This window comes from Onychostoma macrolepis, chromosome 16 (assembly GCF_012432095.1).
Source record: "Onychostoma macrolepis isolate SWU-2019 chromosome 16, ASM1243209v1, whole genome shotgun sequence".
Taxonomy (NCBI): Eukaryota; Metazoa; Chordata; class Actinopteri; order Cypriniformes; family Cyprinidae; genus Onychostoma; species Onychostoma macrolepis.
Genome location: NC_081170.1, coordinates 11,010,510 through 11,028,985, shown reverse-complemented (window position 1 = coordinate 11,028,985; position 18,476 = coordinate 11,010,510). Strand labels below are relative to the sequence as shown.

Genomic DNA, 18,476 nt, shown 5'->3' with positions numbered 1-18,476 from the left:
TTTAAAACCTAACATCTGAAATGAAGTGTGCTTGTGCTATATTTCTTTGAAGTCACTGTCCATTGTTTTGATGTTTTGTTGACATTTATACATTGTAAGTGTCTGAACATTATTCAAAAAGAGAAATGTGTTGATGGTTTTACGTTCCACACAGAAGGGCCATTTTTCAGTGAATTGAGGTCTAGTTGATTATTTCTTTCCCAAAAATAGCTGGTGCTTCTTTTATTGGATGTACTCAATCGTAAGTAGGGCACACACTATTTGTGAGTGCACCCTAAAACAATAGATGGAGTAGAGCAGAAAGTAGAGTTCATGCTTAGTGCTGAGACAGCTAATCGAGTCTGGGAAGTTTTCCATGAGCAGAGACTTTACTACAGAGTTCTGATGAATGTTCAGCTATGGGCAATATCTCTCTCGATCTCTCTTTCTAAAATGCCTGTCTAGCCCCTAATTGTTCTTGTGCTCTTGCTTTTCGCATTTACCTGGGGCTCTTTCTTGTTTCCCCTTTTTCTTTTCTCTTGAAAATCACATAAGTTTAGAATTAGGGTTATTGTAGTTTTTGTGTAGTTTAATTTGAAATACTAAAACGGCTAAAACTAAAATAAATGTAATTGATGAAAATTCAATAAATATAGAGAGAGAATTTTAAAAAAAATAATAAAAATTAGACCTTTTTTTTGTTGATAAAAATATACCAAAAATCTTAAATTAAACTGAAAACCCAACATTTTAAAATGAAATCTAAATATTACTTAAAATAACACTGTTGAGAATGTGATGTAACTGTTTCTCAGAATTACCAATGATGTTTATTTTTGGTAAGTGTAAAGTTTTATTGTAGTGTTTTATCATTGTTGTTTTTTTTACATACATAAACACGTTTTATTCATTTCTTTGTCCTTTTGTGTAATAGTTCACCCAAAAAATGAAAAATTCTATTATCATTTACTTGTTGCGAACCTGTATGACTTTCTTTCTTCAGTGAAACACACAATTTGATATTTTGATGACAGTTTATAGTGAAAAACCACAAAAAAAAGTCCATATGACACTGATTTGTAGCAACATTAGGGTGAATCAATTGCAGAATTCTTATTTTTAGATGAATTCTTCTTTCAGTACGTTTCAAACTTTAGCTAATTCTCACAAAATGTCTTTTTTGGGCTTGTTTACTGTTCATCTTTACTGGCTTTTCTAGCATGTGGCAGTGTTGTGAAATCCTCACGCGGGCTCACCTTCAACCCTATTGACAGCAAGGGAGACAAACACAATTGTTTGTCATTGCCATGATCTTATCATTATAAAAAATTATAATGCTGTTGAACGCAACTGTTGTGTGTTGGGAAAGGAGATATATTTCAATAGGAACTCATTTTTATTCTTTTCTTGCAGCTCGTAGCATGCAGCTGAGTCCCTGGGAGAGCAGCATTGTGGACAGGCTGATGACGCCCACTCTCTCCTTCTTGGCTCGTAGTCGCAGTGCTGCCAGTGTGCTGAACAACTCCAGAGATGCCCGTGAGTGACAAGATATAATCATAGTACCCTTTACATTTGTGATTAGCCTCAGTCTTTTAGCAAAGTCTTTTTAAACACTAATTTGCAGTATTCTTCTATTTTTAGGGCCTGTACAAGTCAGAAAAAAACAGCATGACCTTTTTCTGTTCTATATGCTGCAAATAGGGATTTAAATGTGTGTTCTTTCATGCAGAGTCTCCGTTGTGTCCGCGCTCGGTGTCTGCCAGCCCTCTCTCAGCGTGTGCTCATCGGCCATATCACCGCTGCTCTGAGCGCTGGAGGGTCACCACCAGCACGCCCGATATCGCCCAGCGCAGACGAGACTCCACACCTGTTAGTCATGTAAGACTCCCTTTCACTCTGCATCTTTCTTATACTCCATCCATCCTGCCTGTTATATCATATTTTGCTGTGATATAAGAGGAGGTGAGAAATTCATCATTCATCCACACGTCCATGAATCCATATATCCAAGTCTTGATTTCCAACCTTTTTTGTCTCATGTACCCGTACAGCACTAATCTTCATTATGAAACATGTTAATGTTGCCTTGTTAATGTAATCATTAATATTATTAAATTGGCCATTCTTACAACAATGCACTTTAGAACTAAAAAAAACAGCAGATACTGTGAGGGCAATATCATCTGATCAAATAGACATTTAAATGAGAAATTAAAATTTAGAGGTAACAAAATCTTACACCTGCTTGTGAGTCACTGTCTTTAATTTTTGTCTTATCTTTTTTCAAAAGATGAGGAAGGATAAGAAAGAAAAGGAGAGAGAAAATGAAAAGGAGAAGAGTACCATCACCAAAGAGAAGGTGCTGAAGAAGAGACAGTCCATGCCTTCAATGAAAACCAGGATAGAGTCCAGGTAAGATGACTGTAATCTAGCAATATAACATCTAAACCTATAACCTAAATTTAATTTTAAAGATTAATTTGGATTGTTTTATTCTTACAAAATTTAAAGATAGATAGATAGATAGATAGATAGATAGATAGATAGATAGATAGATAGATAGATAGATAGATAGATAGATCGATCAAATTCTTAGATCATTTCAGGTTCTGGTCAGAGTGAAAACGTCTTAGAAACATCTAAACCGTTTTAGATGCTCATAATCTGGAAGCACTGCCTTTCACATTCAAAAAGAAGATACAATAGAAGCTTTTTAATGGACCTTTTTGCCCTGAGCATTTTCTAATTCTGTTAAACCAAAGCTGTGTTATGTAATGCTGTCTCTGACTAAACATTTTACCTTTTTGTAGTAGCCAGAAATCATAGTTAAGTTTCAAGTTATGCTAGATAGATATATAGTTTAGCTTTAGTTTCAAAGGTGCTTTTATGTGGTTTAATTTGTTTAATCATCATTTATCTACTTCTAGGACATTATGAAATATCAGGCTGCATTTTAGGTCATGTTCTTGTCCCTGCTGTGAACATGTTGTATTAGTCCCTCCCCCAACTTGTGTGTAAGACAGATTTGTGTATAAGATAGACTTGTGTATGGATTAACTGGTTCTCACCATGAATATAGCCATAGATGCTGGAATGGCATTAAGACGATAACAAACAAACAAACAAAAACATGTTGTATAATACATTTTTCCAGCTTAGCATTAAATTGAGTTACTTTTCATGTTTCTAGTCCGAGTCCAGTGTCCAAACTGAGATCTGCGTCTCCTGTGACGCCCAAAGGCCGAGCGTCCTCCCCCAGTCCTGCAGTATCTCCCAAACCTCCCTCAGCACGAGCGAGTCCAAGCACTCCTAAAGCCAGACCCAAGAGGGCCAGGACCCCTGCCCGCGTGGAGACCCGCACTGCCTCGCCTGCCGCCATAGAGCGGGTCAAAGAGATCCGCAGGCCTGCTACACCTGAAGAACCAAAGAGTGAGTGTGGTAAGGATGATTGTGGTGTTGCCATATGATTCTCTTTTAACAGGAGTTTTTCCATTAAAACATGCAAGTTTGTTTATTTTACACTTTTTTTTTTCCCTCCCTCCAGTCCTCATTTTTTCCCCACTTCGTTTCTCTGTGTTTTCTCCAGCCTCGTCTCCTGTCCCCTCCATTGTCCTGTCATCTGTTCTGGACACGCCCCCTGTTGCAAGTGCACCAATCATGACGGTTTCTGCTCCCTCTGTCCCCGAGGAGTCCTCTGTAGTCCCTGCTCTCCCACAGGTGGCTTCTCCAGCTCCTTCTCCGGGCAAACCCATGGCTGGCACCAATAACCCAGAGGAAGCCACCCGCATCCTGGCTGAAAAAAGACGACAGGCCCGTGAACAGAGAGAGAAGGAAGAGCAAGAACGTAAAGAACAGCAGGAGATAGAAAGGTTACCTATTTTATATTAATTTAATTTTTATTTAATATTAAAAAAAATATATATATATATATATATATATATATATATATATATATATATATATATATATATATATATATACATACTGTATATACACACTGTGTGTCTGTGTGCAGCCCCAAAGTTTGGGATCAGTAAGACTTTGTTTTTTTTTTTTAAAGAAGTTTCTTCTGCTCATCAAGGCTGTATCTGTTTGATCAAAAATATAGAAAAAAAAAGTTATTTTGTGAAATATTATTACAATTTAATGTATAATATTTCTGTGATCAAAGCTGAATTTTCAGCATCATTGCTCCAGTCGTCAGTGTCACATGATCCTTCAGAAATCATTCTAATATGCTGATTTATAATCAATGTTGGAAACCATTGTGCTGCTTCATATTTGTTTGTGACCTGTCATATTTTTTTTAGGATTCTCTGAGTAATAAAAAGTTTAAAAGAACAGCATTTATTTAAAAAAGAAATTTTGTGTTACAATATACAATGCTATTCAAAAGTTTGGGGTCAGTACATTTTTTTTTTAAAGAAATTAGTACTTTTATTCAGGAGGGATTTGTTAAATTAATAATAATTCATAGTAAAGACTTATATTGTTAGAAAAGATTTATATTTTGAACAAATGCTGCTCTTTTTAACTTTGTATTCATCAAAGAATCAAAGAAAAAAGTATCACATGTTCCATAAAACAATATGAAGCAGCACAACAGTTTCAACACTCATAATAAATCAGCATATTAGAATGATTTCTGAAGGAATGTGTGACACTGAAGACTTGAGTAATGGTTCTAAAAATTCAGTGCTGCGTCACAGAAATAAATTCTATTTTAAAGTATATTAAAATAGAAAACCAATATTAGAAATTGCAATAAGATTTCACAATATTACTGTTTTTTCTGTATTTTTGATCAAATAAATACAGCCTTGATGAGCAGAAGAGACTCCCTTAAAAAACATAAAAAATCTTACTGATCCCAAACTTTTGAGTGTATGTGTGTATATATATGTGTATATGTATGTATGCGTGTGTGTGTATATAAATGTGTGTGTGTGTGTGTGTGTGTATATATTATTATTATTATTATTATTATTATTATTATTACAACTTTATTTCCAGACTCAAGGTCCATTAGCAAGAAACACACACTACAACCCAAAACAATTACACATTAAAAAAGACAGTTATCCCAATAGGTCCTCATGGAGGACTGATATCGCACATCAGTAAGCCCAGGATTTGACAACAACATTATAATATTATTATGTGAAACATCCAGGCGACAAATAAATTTATACATCAATTTTCTCCTTAAAGCAGGGAATGACTGTACTCTTGCCTTACAGAATAGTTCACTTGCACTGCTCCATCTTGGTTTTTTCAGCAGAATCCTCATACAATCATTGTATGCAACCTGAAGCTTACATAGACTCTCTTTCTTAAACTTAACCCACAAAGGAGCAGTATACAAAGAAGTACAATATGCTCTAAAAGGTTTATCTTTACCTGATCTGAACACATATAAAATTTTCTCACCAACATATTTGCTTGAGCATATAACTACGGCGTTGCCTATACATATCATCATCATCACTCATTTCATTATTAATGATATGTCCTAAATATTTTACTGTAGTACATACATTTAAAACTTGCCCTGATAAATAAAATTCTGGGAAATTCAAATCTCTATGTTCTTTGGTTCTACATATCATGGCAACACTCTTTTTGTATTGTATTGCACATCATATCTAATCCCATAATCAGAACAAATATTAAGCAACTGTTGAAAACCAACACTACTTGGGGAAAAACAACTAAATCGTCAGCATACATATAGTGATTGACTGTGGTATTACCAAGCATACATCCAGTCCTACAGTCACTTAATTCTTCTGACAGTTCATTCATATAAACATTAAAAGAGCTGGTGAGAGTAAACCTCCTTGCCGCACTCCATTACTTACTCTAAATGAATTTGAGACACAATTATCCCACTTTATCTGCATACTTTGATTAGTGTACCAATATGTCAAAATTCTTAATATGCTATTAGGTACACCCTTTGTCTTAGTTTACTGAACAACTTTTGATGATTAACTCTATCGAAAGCTTTAGAAGCATCAATGAAGCCGATTATAACAGTGGAATTTTGTCTTTTATACAGTTCTACTACTTCCTTCAGAGCATATATACACAAATCAGTACTATGGTGAGCCTTAAAACCAAACTGATTATCAGTGGTATCAAGATAAACACCTAATCGATCTAATATAATTCTTTCCAAAACCTTTGACACAACACTTACTAAAGCAATTGGTCTATAGTTATCCAAACTACCTACCTTGCCAGCCTTATCCTTAATAACCGGCAACAAGGTGACTGACAACATAGACTCTGGCAGCCCATGTATCATAAAACCAGTAAAACAAATTGCGAGAAGAACCAGAAGTCTAGGGCTCGCAAATTTTAGGTGTTCAGCAGTTATTTTATCTAAACCACCAGTTTTCCTGTCTTTAAGCTGAATTATTGCTTGATAAACCTCATTTGTTGTAATACTCCCGGTATCCATAGAGACAACTTCCACTTTACGTCGCTCACTCTTTACACAATTAAACAGAGTAGAATAATGTTGTCTCCACAACTCTGCTATATTCTCAGCTCCGTGACACCCTCAATAGAGCTTGGTAATGTCACATTACTCCGATTTATTGCTCTTACATCCTTCCAGAAAGCATTCACATTATTACAAAGTAGATTTTCTGCCATTGAATCAGCTCTCATCACTTGTTCATGTTTACAAATATAACGAACTGCATATTTATACTTGGCATTAGTTAACTTTTTCTGGTCCAAAAGTGCACCTTGTCTGGGCCTACCAACTAAATCCCATGCCTTAAATGCCTCCTTTGCTTTTTTATGGTATGCTGATACATACTTTTTCCACCCTGGCTTACTATGATATTTCTTTTCAGGACAAATAAGATATGTTCTACTAGCCTCTTGCACAATTCTCACAATATCATCATACATATCACAAAAGGCTGTACCATGGGAAGTGACATTACAATTCACATCTGTACACATGATTGCATCTCTGGGTAATACCACCTTGTTCAACAGAGTGTCCGTTTTCACATAATATGTTTTAATATCTTCATCAGTAAGTTTAGACCAATCTAATTTTCCCAAAGCAGCCCTCTTACAGTCATATTTCATTTCGGGCAAACTTTCAAAATCAACAAGCATTAAGAATGGTACATGATCAGATATAGATTCCCCATATAAAATTGTCATTGACTGTATGGTATCATGAGCCTCAGCTGTACTAATACAATGATCAAGCCATGAAGTTGTATGCCAGGCTTCACTTATATAAGTATAACTGTCCATAGGTAACAACAATTTACTAGATAACTTAAAATTATTATCAACACAAAAATGCAGCATATGCTTAGCAAACATAGAAGATTTGTCAGTAAGATCTGCATTCAAGTCCCCAACCACCAAAACACTTGCAAAATTATTTTCATTAATAAAAGAGCAAATAAAAGCAAATCTATTTAAATATTCATCCTCATTTTGTTGACATTCATATGGTGCATATACATTAAGGATAACTAACTCTTTACTAGAGCAACTTATCCGTACAGCAAAACACCAATCGACATCAACCTTAATGATATTTATCACCGAGTCCAACTTTTTGTGCCACAAGGTAGCCACACCACCGATATCCTTCCTCTCACTATACCCATAGTAAGATCAGTTGTAGATGAGCCAGCACCATGAAAATTGTCATTAAAAGAGTTCAATTTTCCCAAATCCTGTTTGGATAAAAAAGTTTCTTGCAAGCACAGGATATCACAATTTTGCAACAGACTATCAACTACAGTGCGTCGGGCCCTATCCCCAACACTGTCACCGACTCGCAGTCCACGGCAGTTATAGGATATAATCCGCATATTCAGATCAAGAGCACACTGCGGCAGCAGCCTCCTCAGACACAGATGAACCTGACGTGGAGGCAGCTATATCAGCCCCCAACGCTCTCACTTTGCGTGGCTCATAATAACGACGAACAATGGAGCCTTCAGGCCACAGCTCCGGGCTGTACATCTCCGCCACATTAATACACTCAGCACTCACTTTAAATGAACTGTATCTATTGTTCATAGTGACAATGCGTTGGCAATTCACCTCTCGCCAAGCTTTTCTTTAAGATAGTTTGACAAAGTTTCAGCGTTAAGATCTGGAGTAAATTTGGTAGCAAACACACTTACCAGCTTCGTCCGCACCACACTTATATTCCCTCGTGCCCCTGTACCAATAATTGGCTTAGACATCCTTTGTTTAGCTTTACCAGCTCGCTGTTTAGTCGGAGGTGTTTGACCATCCACATAATTCCTCTTGGGTCTGCCGTGTTTCACTACCAGACTCCATTCTGATGATTTCCGTTGCACTTCCGATGTCATGGAAGTAGACTCCTCCACCGAAGATCCCGGTCCACTTGCAGTCACCTCCAGGCCCACATCATATTCCACAGTGGGGGTGTCTGTCGTTTCTTCCACACATGCATTTTTAAGCTCGCACAGTGAATCCAAACCATGCCCTCCTTTACGGCTTATTTCTAGCCGCCTCTCCACATTAGTCACTCTGTTATCAATGATCGTAGTAACAGCACGTAGATCTTCCCCAATATCTGCCTGTAAGTTTACTGCATGCCGTATCGCGTTCACCTCACTGTGCAGACACTCCATCTTACAGAGCAGGCTTGACACATCCACATTGTTAAATGTTACAGGTGGTAACTCATCCAAGAAGTGTGACACAAATCTGGGAATGTTTTCGCCACACTCATTGAGCACTTTCAAACAACTTTTTATATTATTTACATCTTTCTGACTGCCTTTACATGCCACGCACCGTTGCTTAGTGCCCGGACAGAGCTCAAACAGCAGTTTTTTCGATGATTCTATCCACTCAGAATCAAAAGTATTCGAAGCAACCAGAATTATTTGATCCTGGCTCATCGTTTTTATTTTAATCGAGAGGAAATTAAGAAATTCATCCTCTACGATTATTTTACCATCCACAGTCTCATAGATCGTAGGTTTTAATCTTGGTTTGATTCCAAGTCGACTAGGCCCAAGAGCAGTTGAACCGCGACACGCCCGATCCGCCATCGCTATATTATAATATAATATAATATAATGCTCTTGTAACCTATAGCCTATAATATAATGCTCTATTCATTTTTTATTTTTTTAGAAACCTCATACTTTTCTACTCCATTTTAAACGGTGTTCTTGTATTCAAATTAAGCGTGGCCCACTGCTGCACATGTGCCACAATATGTAATCTCTGTGACGATACATTGACGTATCGATGTATCGAACACAGCACACATATATATATATATATCTATCTATCTATCTATCTATCTATCTATCTATATATATATATATATATATATCTTTATATTTATATTTATTAGGGCTGTGTATCACCAGCAAAGTCACGATATGATACGTATCACAATACAGGACTGCACTGAATTTCACCTCAGAATAATTTTGTAAAACAGCTGTTTATTAAACACTGCATACTATAGGGCCGTTGCTAACTATTGGCAGAGCATTGCTGGTAGGTTATCATTGCACAAATGAACGCACTCTCGGTATATATATATAAAAAAAAAAAAAGAATTAGAAGAGTAAACTAATGCGCTGTCTTCACTGTCTCAAGCACACACATTCACTCACACAGATCACGTTGCGACCACAGACATTCAGGAACAAACTTTTTAGCGCTGCACCGCAATTTTATCAATAAAATGGCTTAATCGCTTAAGAGCTACATTATCTTTCTCAACAAGGAGCTGGTAACATCGTTTCTAAAGGAATTAAGCCACAGCTTCACTGTTAATGGAGAAACACGGCAAAACGGTGGTAATTCATACATACACAACCTCTCTCTCTCTCTCTCATAAATGAACAGTTGATGAATTACACTTTTCTGATAATAGAGTATTGAAGTTATATCCTCATTATATCAGGCAACCCAGGTTATTTTCCTCTGCGGCCAGATTAAACCTTGTTGTAGCCTATAGCCTATAATATAATGCTCTTGTAGCCTATAGCCTATAATATAATGCTCTATTCATTTTTAATTTTTTTAGAAACCTCGTACTTTTCTACTCCATTTTAAACGGTGTTCTTGTATTAAAATTAAGCGTGGCCCACTGCTGCACACGTGCCACAATCGTAATCTCTGTGACGATACATTGACGTGTCGATGTATCGAACACAGCACATATATATATATATATATATATATATATATATATATATATATATATATATATATAAATATAAATATAAATATAATATATAATTTTTATTTTATTCAATTATTTAAAAATGATCGCATCCACATTTTCACTTGAAATTTAAATGGACTGCCCATTCCCCAACACAAACTCCATAATGCAGCAGATAGGCTCACATGTTGGTTTGAGTCCAGCTTGCAACATGCACTGATCCCATTCCACTTTTATCACACCAATAACTATCTGTCATTTCCACTATATCTGTCTAATAAAGAGGCAAGACAACAGTTTAATCCCTATAAAATGTTAACTTTTTAAACTTTTGACCCTTTGTATCCCTACCGTCAAAGCCAAACTCCACCTCAGCTAACACACGTTCCTGCTCCATCAGGCTGTGCTCCAGGAATAGCCTCTGTGGTGTGGAGCTGTTGACGTCTGGTGTCCTCAGTGACAGTTTATGAGTTTAGCACATTTATGAGCCAAAAGGGACTTGGGCAACAGCATGAGAGTTCCACACTGTTTATGCTCCAGTGCCGCTGGTAACTAGGGGTGCAGATATTTTGGTCATGACTAAAAAGATTTACTGATTCACACTCTCCATCCACTTTGCATTTTGCTTAGACCATATCTGCAATTTAAAGTTTCATGTTTCCAGCCACAGCAAAATGATCAATTTTGCAAGAGACACCGAAGTATACTTCCATTCCATGCCCTTTTTTTTTTTTTTTCAATAATTCACAAAGTTCAATGTTTAATGCTACCTGAAGGGACTTTTTTATCTTACGTGTGTATAATGTCTGACTGTCCTCCATCACACAGGCTTCAGCGTGAGGAGAGGCTAGCACAGGAGGTGGTGGAGAGGAGGCGCAGGGAGGAGGAGGCGCAGCTCATGGCGGAGCAGGAGAAGTTAAGAGAGGAGGCTCAACGCCTGCAGGACGAGAAGGAGGCACAGGAAAGAGCCAAAATCGAACAAGAAGAGAACGAGCGCCTTCAGAAACAGGTCAGAAATGCTGCATTTCCCAGAATCCTAAGCAACGCACTTCACTCATGACAGTCATGTACAGTACATATATGGACTTTCCAGTACTGAATACTGAATTGCTTGGTTGCATCAGAACCATGGCCTGGCACTTAGTGCACATGCTCAAGACATGTCGAGCCGGGGTGCTCATATGGGAGACATGGGTTCAGATCTGGCCTAGGTTGTGTCCTGATCAGTGCCATTTGTATGCTATTATATTGTTTACTAATATTTATGTTTTAGTAATTTTGTTATGAGTTTTTATATATATATTTTTACAATATTTAAGTTTCATTTAATTTTATTTTTTCAGCTTTATTTCAATTATATTCTATTGGCAAAAATTATTTTTAACAGTTTTAATTTTACTTATCAGTAACAACACTGATCTTTGGGTTTGATCCTTATGACTTAAATTTTCTATGAAATGCTGTAAAATATGAGCATGCACTTGTATCCTCATTTTGTAGGGATGATGAGACAAAAAATGCTACACAAGTATGTCTTCTAGGAATGCATTTATATCAACTGTGCCATTTAGTATAGTAGCATTTTTGAGGTTTTACCACCACCTGGTGTTCAAAACGGTATTTAAATAGATATTAAGTAGGTATCTGAGTTCCGACAGTCATGGAAAACAAGGAAATATAAAGACATTTTGTGATTTTTAATTCAAGGCCTGGAGAAACCATAGATATTAATAAAATATCAAAAAGTCATGGAAATTTCTATAGCGATCATAGAATTTACTAGTTATATTAATATTAATGTTAATGTTTCATCAGCTAAACTAAAGTAACTGGTATTTCATTAAAAATATTTAAAAAGAAACTCAACCACTAATCGTAAATAATAACAATAAAAAAAATCATAGGAATTCATTGGATAAAATGTCATCAGCTGCAAATGAATGAATGACTGCAGAAGAAGTTGTGTTCAGTGTGAATCTGATCATACGATCATTGTGTCTGTAGAAAGAGGAGGCTGAAGCAAAGGCCCGAGAGGAGGCCGAGAAACAGCGACTGGAGAGAGAGAAACACTTCCAGAAGGAGGAGCAGGAGAGGCTGGAGAGAAAGAAGGTCAGAAGGGTTTCCATCTCACACGTATATTTTTCTTTATGAGGTCATTTTGAAATCATTATGCATCTTTAAAACCCATATTACAGGGAACTGTTTGCATATCTTCACAAACTGAAAACTCAGCAGCCTATTTAAATCCTTTCATTTCCTCTCCTAACTAGTCACACATGCCCACAGTTGCTTTCAGGCACAGAATGTGATGGAGCAAAATAAAATACGTTTTCAAGGTGACTATGTAAGATAATAGTGAAGTGCAAGCTCTCGAGATTCATGCATCTGCCATAAATCATACAACACCTTGACATGCACCTCCTGATCCTGTTCTGTGAACTTGTTTAGTGGAGGAAAGCCTCGTACACTCTGTTCCAGTAGTATTACCCCACCAGGACACTACGTCCCGCTATAAGTCAGTTTATCAGGGCTGCATTAGAGCCATGACCCAACTGTCCTCAGCTCATGGTGGGATTTTTGGAAGACACAATGTCCTCTGAGCTTGACACACTGTAGTGTTTCTTCGAATTCAATAAACACCTGTCACTGTCTTTTGGACTGCTTAAAGCTGCAGTTTCTGATTTTGAAACTTTGAAAGATATATATAATGAACCAGACAGATATCTATCGATAAAAGTAAAAATCACCTTTTGGAATGATGTGGAATAATTAAATTAAATTAATTAAATTATATTACATTTTTTTTATAATTTAGTACATAATTTTAATTACAAATATATACAAAAAGAGATACAGAGGACCAGAGAGATATATGTCCGTAAACAGTACAATTTGGAATTGAGAATAATGTAGATTCATTATTGAAATAAAATAAAATAAATAAAAATCTGAAACCACAGCGCTACATAGACAGACATATAAATGAACTAAATATTAAATATTACATATTAAATGAACTCCACAAGTTTGTGTGAAACTTGATGACCATGTTCTGCAGCATGATTCGGGAATGATCCAAAGAATATCTTGTGCTTCATGGTCAACGAGTCACAATGTTTGCTTACTTGATTAGTAACCTATAAATAGTGCAGAATCTTAAATATTTCCTCTTCATTTTAGGTCATCATGTTTCTTTGTTTTACATTTTTCAAAGTTCAAAAACTTTGTTTATTGCCAGGTTTAAATTTGATTGTGAAACTCTTGAAACATTTTCCATGCTTTACTTTAGTCTCTTATGTGCATTGTTTTTAGCGTCTGGAGGAGATTATGAAAAGAACACGCAAAACAGATGCAGGAGACAAGGTACAGCGCCATTCTCATTTAAAACGGCCTCACTGCGGCAGTAGCAAGGCTCCAATTTCCCCTTGTGGTTCAAGAGCTCAGAATCTAATTGTGCTCTTTTCTTTCCTTTCCTTCATGCAGAAAGACACAAAATCTCCACCTCAAGTAAATGGAAAAGCTTCAGATTCTGAGATTAATAAAGGTATGTCGTTAGTTTAAAATGATGTTGGTTTAAGAATGTTAGTATACATTGTGTTCATATCACTATACTTGCAAATAAACTTTAGTTGGATTTGGCATTCAGTGCTTTGTTCAGGACTGTTTGAACATTTCTATTTAGATCTGTTTGAGTCAGCAACAGCCCGTTTACGTCAGTCCCACATAATGTTTTCCCTGGCTCTGTCATTGTACTTCTTTTTTTTTTTTTTCTTTGTGTCCAACTTTCAAAATAATTTTCCCTTGTTAGGAAAAGCATAAATAAAAGTTCCCACATCCACACCCCTTTCAAAACCTCCCTTTTTTAAGATTAAGCTTATATCTGCAATATTTCCTCAAGGTTGGGAGATGGATTTGTTGCTCCATGTAGTCAGCCAGAGAAGGAATAGCGTGCAAAACGTAGTACACACTACTGCTTGTTACTTGCGTCATGTCGAATCCCTGTTGCCGTTCAAAACCAGTGCTTTCTGTAATGGAGTATGAAAATTGGCACAGCGGCATGGTGAATCCATCACAGTCTATTTACGGAGAGCTTTGACACTCAGTAGCTGTTTTTTTTTCCCCAACTGGATGAATGACTATCAAGTCTACTTTCATCCAGCTGCTAGTATTATTCTAATTAGCCACTAAAAATACATACACTGGCGTTCAAATTCGAATTTGATCAAAAATACAGTAAAAGTATCATTAATATTATTAAATATTGTGAAATATTATTACATTTTAAAACACTGTTTTTTTTTTTTCTCAATGTATTTTTATAATTTATTCCTGTGATGGCAATTAGTCATTACTTCAGTCTTCAGTGCCACATGATCCTTCAGAAATCATTCTAATATGCTGATTTTGTGTTCAAGAAACATTTGTTATTATCAATGTATAAAAGCGTTGCTTAATTTTTAATTTCTTTTTTTTTGTGGAAACCTTATACATTTTTTAAATAGAAGATTCAGAAAAACAGCATTTGTCTTAAATAGAGATTAAACATTATTCATTTCATTACTCAATTCTTTGTAACTTTTGTTCAATTTAATGCATCCTAGCTGAATAAAAGTATTAATTAAAAATAAATCTTACTGACCTTCAAACTCTTGAATGGTAGTGTAAATACAAATACAAAAGGACATTTTCAGAGCAAACTCCTATTATGTATCATGTATTAACTAGCTGTTGTAAATACAATGAGCGCTGGGAATCCAAGAAACGATTCCAGATGAACTGTTGAAATGTTTATTCTGTCAATTGTACAACCATCTGGGAAAGGAACATTGATTTGGCAAAGGAACGCTAAAACAAACAAGATTGCCATTTTAAGAAACTATTAGCATGACATTCTGTCTTTTCCTAGCAGCTGCTGACTACCAGCCAAGCTCGGCATTGAAACAAGATGGTGTGAACGAAAGGTAAGTCCTGTGTTTGCATTTTTATATTCTGTCAGTTTACCCAGAGGTGACAGTCTTGTTTTCTTGAACACATGGGATGCAAACATTGCTTTATTTGCTAATTGTGTTTGCGATACTCAGATTTTTCACATAGATTATATTTGTAGTGGTTTAATGCTCATTTAAACCATCTGTTTTCTTTTGCAGTCTGTCCGTTCTTGTGGTCAATGGTGTTCAGACTTCCAAGCACGAGAATGGCCTGTCAGCAAAAGGGGAGGCGTCTCACTTCGAAGAGATCATTCAACTGTCCAATCACAACAATGGACGGGAGAAATCAGAGATTGACAGACCCGATGAGCCAATCATGGCCTTTGAGAGCGGAGAATCATTCCTTAAGAAAACAGGCCCCATTAAGCCTCAGCATGTGGCTGGTGAGCATCGAAAAAGTTTCTAATATTTCAGTGTCAAATCTCTTCTTAGACTGCATTGTGACCCGTGATAAATTTGCATAGTCAATTTGCATACTTAGACAATATACAAGTTCAGTATAGACAAGTCCATTTTAACAGTTCTTGTGCGTTTAACTATTAATGTTTCTTTTGGTGGGAAAGAGTAATTTTCATCATCTTTCCGACATTTTTTGCGCCTGGAGGGTTAATGTTGTCTCAGGTGCGGGTGTCATTGTGGCTGTATGTTGCCCAGCGGGTGCGTCAGACAGGGGTAACGGGGTGAAGAGCCTGGCACTGAGCTGGATTCCTGAAATGGTGTCATGAAGACCTGATCTGGCCCCACTGGCACCCAAGACTGGAAACAGGACCCCTTGGCTTAGCTCTTCACTCCCCTTTCCCTCGGCCTGGTCAGCATTACTTGGTCCCGCTCCCCTCAGCACGTACCTCCACCTGTCCTCCTGCAGACAGCCCTTCAACCATTAATCATCCGCAAAGAAAACACAAGGGGGTTTACCTCATGCCATGCCAGCTCTCGTAAACTGAGATGTACATTTTTAATCCCAAGTGATATCCAGGATCCTTGCTTTGCTATATCCGGAACGCAACCCTCATCTCATGTTAGGTATAGAATTATTATAGACGTATCATGTGAGTACGAAGATAGAAACATCCATTTTCTCAGGACTAAAGCACTCATTTTTTGTGCACCTTGCTGGAACAACCATGTTCCAGCTAAGCAACCTACTTATACCAGCTAAAAGTAGGAATGGGCATAAGTTCCTGAGTTATTAATTATGAAACTGTAATTGTGTATAAAACATTTTTTACATTACTGTTCAAAAGTTTTGGGTCAGTAAGATTTTAAAATGTTAAAAGAACTGTCTCATGATCACCAAGGTTGAATATATTTGATTAAAAATACAGTAAAAATAGTAATATTGTGAAATATTATAGCAATTTAAAAGAACTGTTTTCTATTTGAATATATTTTTAAATGTAATTTATTTCTGGGATCGTCAGCATACATTACTCCAGTCTTCAGTGTCACATGATCAATGTTGAAAACCTTAGTGCTGCTTAATATTTTTGTGGAAACTGATACATTTTTTCAGGATTCTTTGATTTCTTTAATATCTCGTTTGATCAATATATTGCATCCTTCCAGAATAAAAGTAAAAAAAATAAAAAGAACAATATTTCGAACAGTAGTGTATCTAAATAATTAATATTAATAATTATGCTGTTTATTAAAATCCAGGTATTTTAAACATAGGTGTTTAAATCATTTTTTAATTTATCTTTTAAAAAGGACACAGTCCGAGTCTTAAAAACGTGACGCTCATGTCGCAGGATGCTGAAAAAAAATCTGGAAAAAATCCCTTTGTGAGCTTTGAGTACCTAAGCAGTGTGTCCTAATTTATAAAAATCTAATTAATTAATTACATTTTGTAATACTTTAAACACTTACATGTCTAATCTCCATATTCTTCCTCCAGAGGTCCTCTGAGGTCATAAACTGTTGGATGAAGCCTTAAATCTGCGAGTCCCTCATCAACGTCTGCCTGAGGGACCCGGTGGAAAGAAGCACAGCATGCAAGAGACCTGTGCCAAACCCAAAAACTGTCTTCTGTTTAGACTGTACAGAGCAACCCCACCATCAGAGCCTCTCTTATGGTGCGTGATGGAAATTACAAGGAAGCTACACAACAATCATGCTGAGCTAAACGCCAACGTACACCGGAATCACCATTTATCAAGACCCTGACCTCACTCACTTTATGGCAGACAAATTCATGCCTCTCTCTGATCACCACAGTACAATGTTAGGTTTTTTTTTTTTTGTTTGTTTTTAAAAAAGGCTTGTGACAAACAATTATCCTTGTTGTTATTCATGCTATTATGGGTTGAACGCAGAAGTGCTTTGGGTGTTTTATTTTTCAATGTTTAGTTATTTAACTTGAAGAGAATTGTAACTACTGGGTACAGTTGTATGTGAATAATGTAAATTGCAAGAGAAGATCTGTGAATAAAACAGAATGAAAGGGACCGCCATGTCTGCACTGTTTCAGAGTTTTTAATGCTAGAGATGTATTTAATATCGTCTTGTATAGTGAAATAATTTTTAATGCCATAGATGTACCAGATTAATGCATACAGATGTAAACATGTGCTTACTTGCATAAGAAATGTCATATCCAAATATATCAACAGCCAGATTCACCATGCATGCACATGCAACTGCAATCCTGAAGTTTGTTTTAAATTTTAAACCTTAAAGATGGCTTGGCTTTATCTTTGTAAGAAACTGTTGTCACTAACTGACATGTTCTATGTTAGAGCGTTATCATAATATTCCTGGTTTTCTTGTTGGTAAAATGCCTGTTGTTTCAAGTTTATGCCTATTTATAAAACGGAACAGATCGCCAATACCCAAAGGCGTCCTATTTAACTCCAAATGATGGCAATTTATAGCCACTCTGGAACTTTGTTAGACCGTGAGAGCACAAACTATTGGCCCTGGTTGTTGGCATAGTAATTTCGTGTAGTGTTTCCAATCATGCTCCATTCTGAGGAACTGAAACTGAGTGTATATTACTGACGCCCTCAATAATTCAGAGTAATTTTGAAGTAATTAGTGATGAGAAAAATTAATGGCCCATTCACACTAAGAACATTATAACTACATTGGCGTCCACACCAACTCACAATGTCATTCTGTTTATTATAAGCATGCATTGCCATTCTGACATCTGCCACCTTAAAGCTGCCACCTGAAGCTCTTTAAAGCAGAATGGGTTCTGATTGACTGTCATTGCTTTTATCATTCATCAGCCGGGAAAAGCCATTTTGAAAGTGATTCCAATTAACGATATTGTTCCTCTGTGCTGTTAT

At 36.4% G+C, this 18,476-nt stretch overlaps 1 protein-coding gene across 10 annotated transcripts in view; it reads left to right on the top strand.

Annotated features, from left to right (window-relative positions):
• The window catches only part of map7d1a (MAP7 domain containing 1a), a 43,738-nt gene extending 26,108 nt beyond the window's left edge, over nucleotides 1-17,630 (top strand). For 4 of the 10 annotated variants that reach the window (XM_058746867.1, XM_058746862.1, XM_058746866.1 and 1 more), the window contains 12 exons: nucleotides 1,393-1,515; nucleotides 1,709-1,857; nucleotides 2,270-2,391; nucleotides 3,170-3,417; nucleotides 3,524-3,848; nucleotides 11,024-11,204; nucleotides 12,200-12,304; nucleotides 13,508-13,558; nucleotides 13,679-13,739; nucleotides 15,102-15,156; nucleotides 15,343-15,566; nucleotides 17,081-17,630. In XM_058746867.1, the coding sequence (XP_058602850.1) occupies nucleotides 1,393-1,515; nucleotides 1,709-1,857; nucleotides 2,270-2,391; nucleotides 3,170-3,417; nucleotides 3,524-3,848; nucleotides 11,024-11,204; nucleotides 12,200-12,304; nucleotides 13,508-13,558; nucleotides 13,679-13,739; nucleotides 15,102-15,156; nucleotides 15,343-15,566; nucleotides 17,081-17,091 (1,655 nt within the window). In that variant the 3' untranslated portion in view covers nucleotides 17,092-17,630. The remainder of the gene's footprint in view (nucleotides 1-1,392; nucleotides 1,516-1,708; nucleotides 1,858-2,269; nucleotides 2,392-3,169; nucleotides 3,418-3,523; nucleotides 3,849-11,023; nucleotides 11,205-12,199; nucleotides 12,305-13,507; nucleotides 13,559-13,678; nucleotides 13,740-15,101; nucleotides 15,157-15,342; nucleotides 15,567-17,080) is intronic. The other 6 variants (XM_058746868.1, XM_058746864.1, XM_058746865.1 and 3 more) reach the window with 5 other exon arrangements.
• The last annotated feature ends 846 nt before the right edge of the window (nucleotides 17,631-18,476 follow it).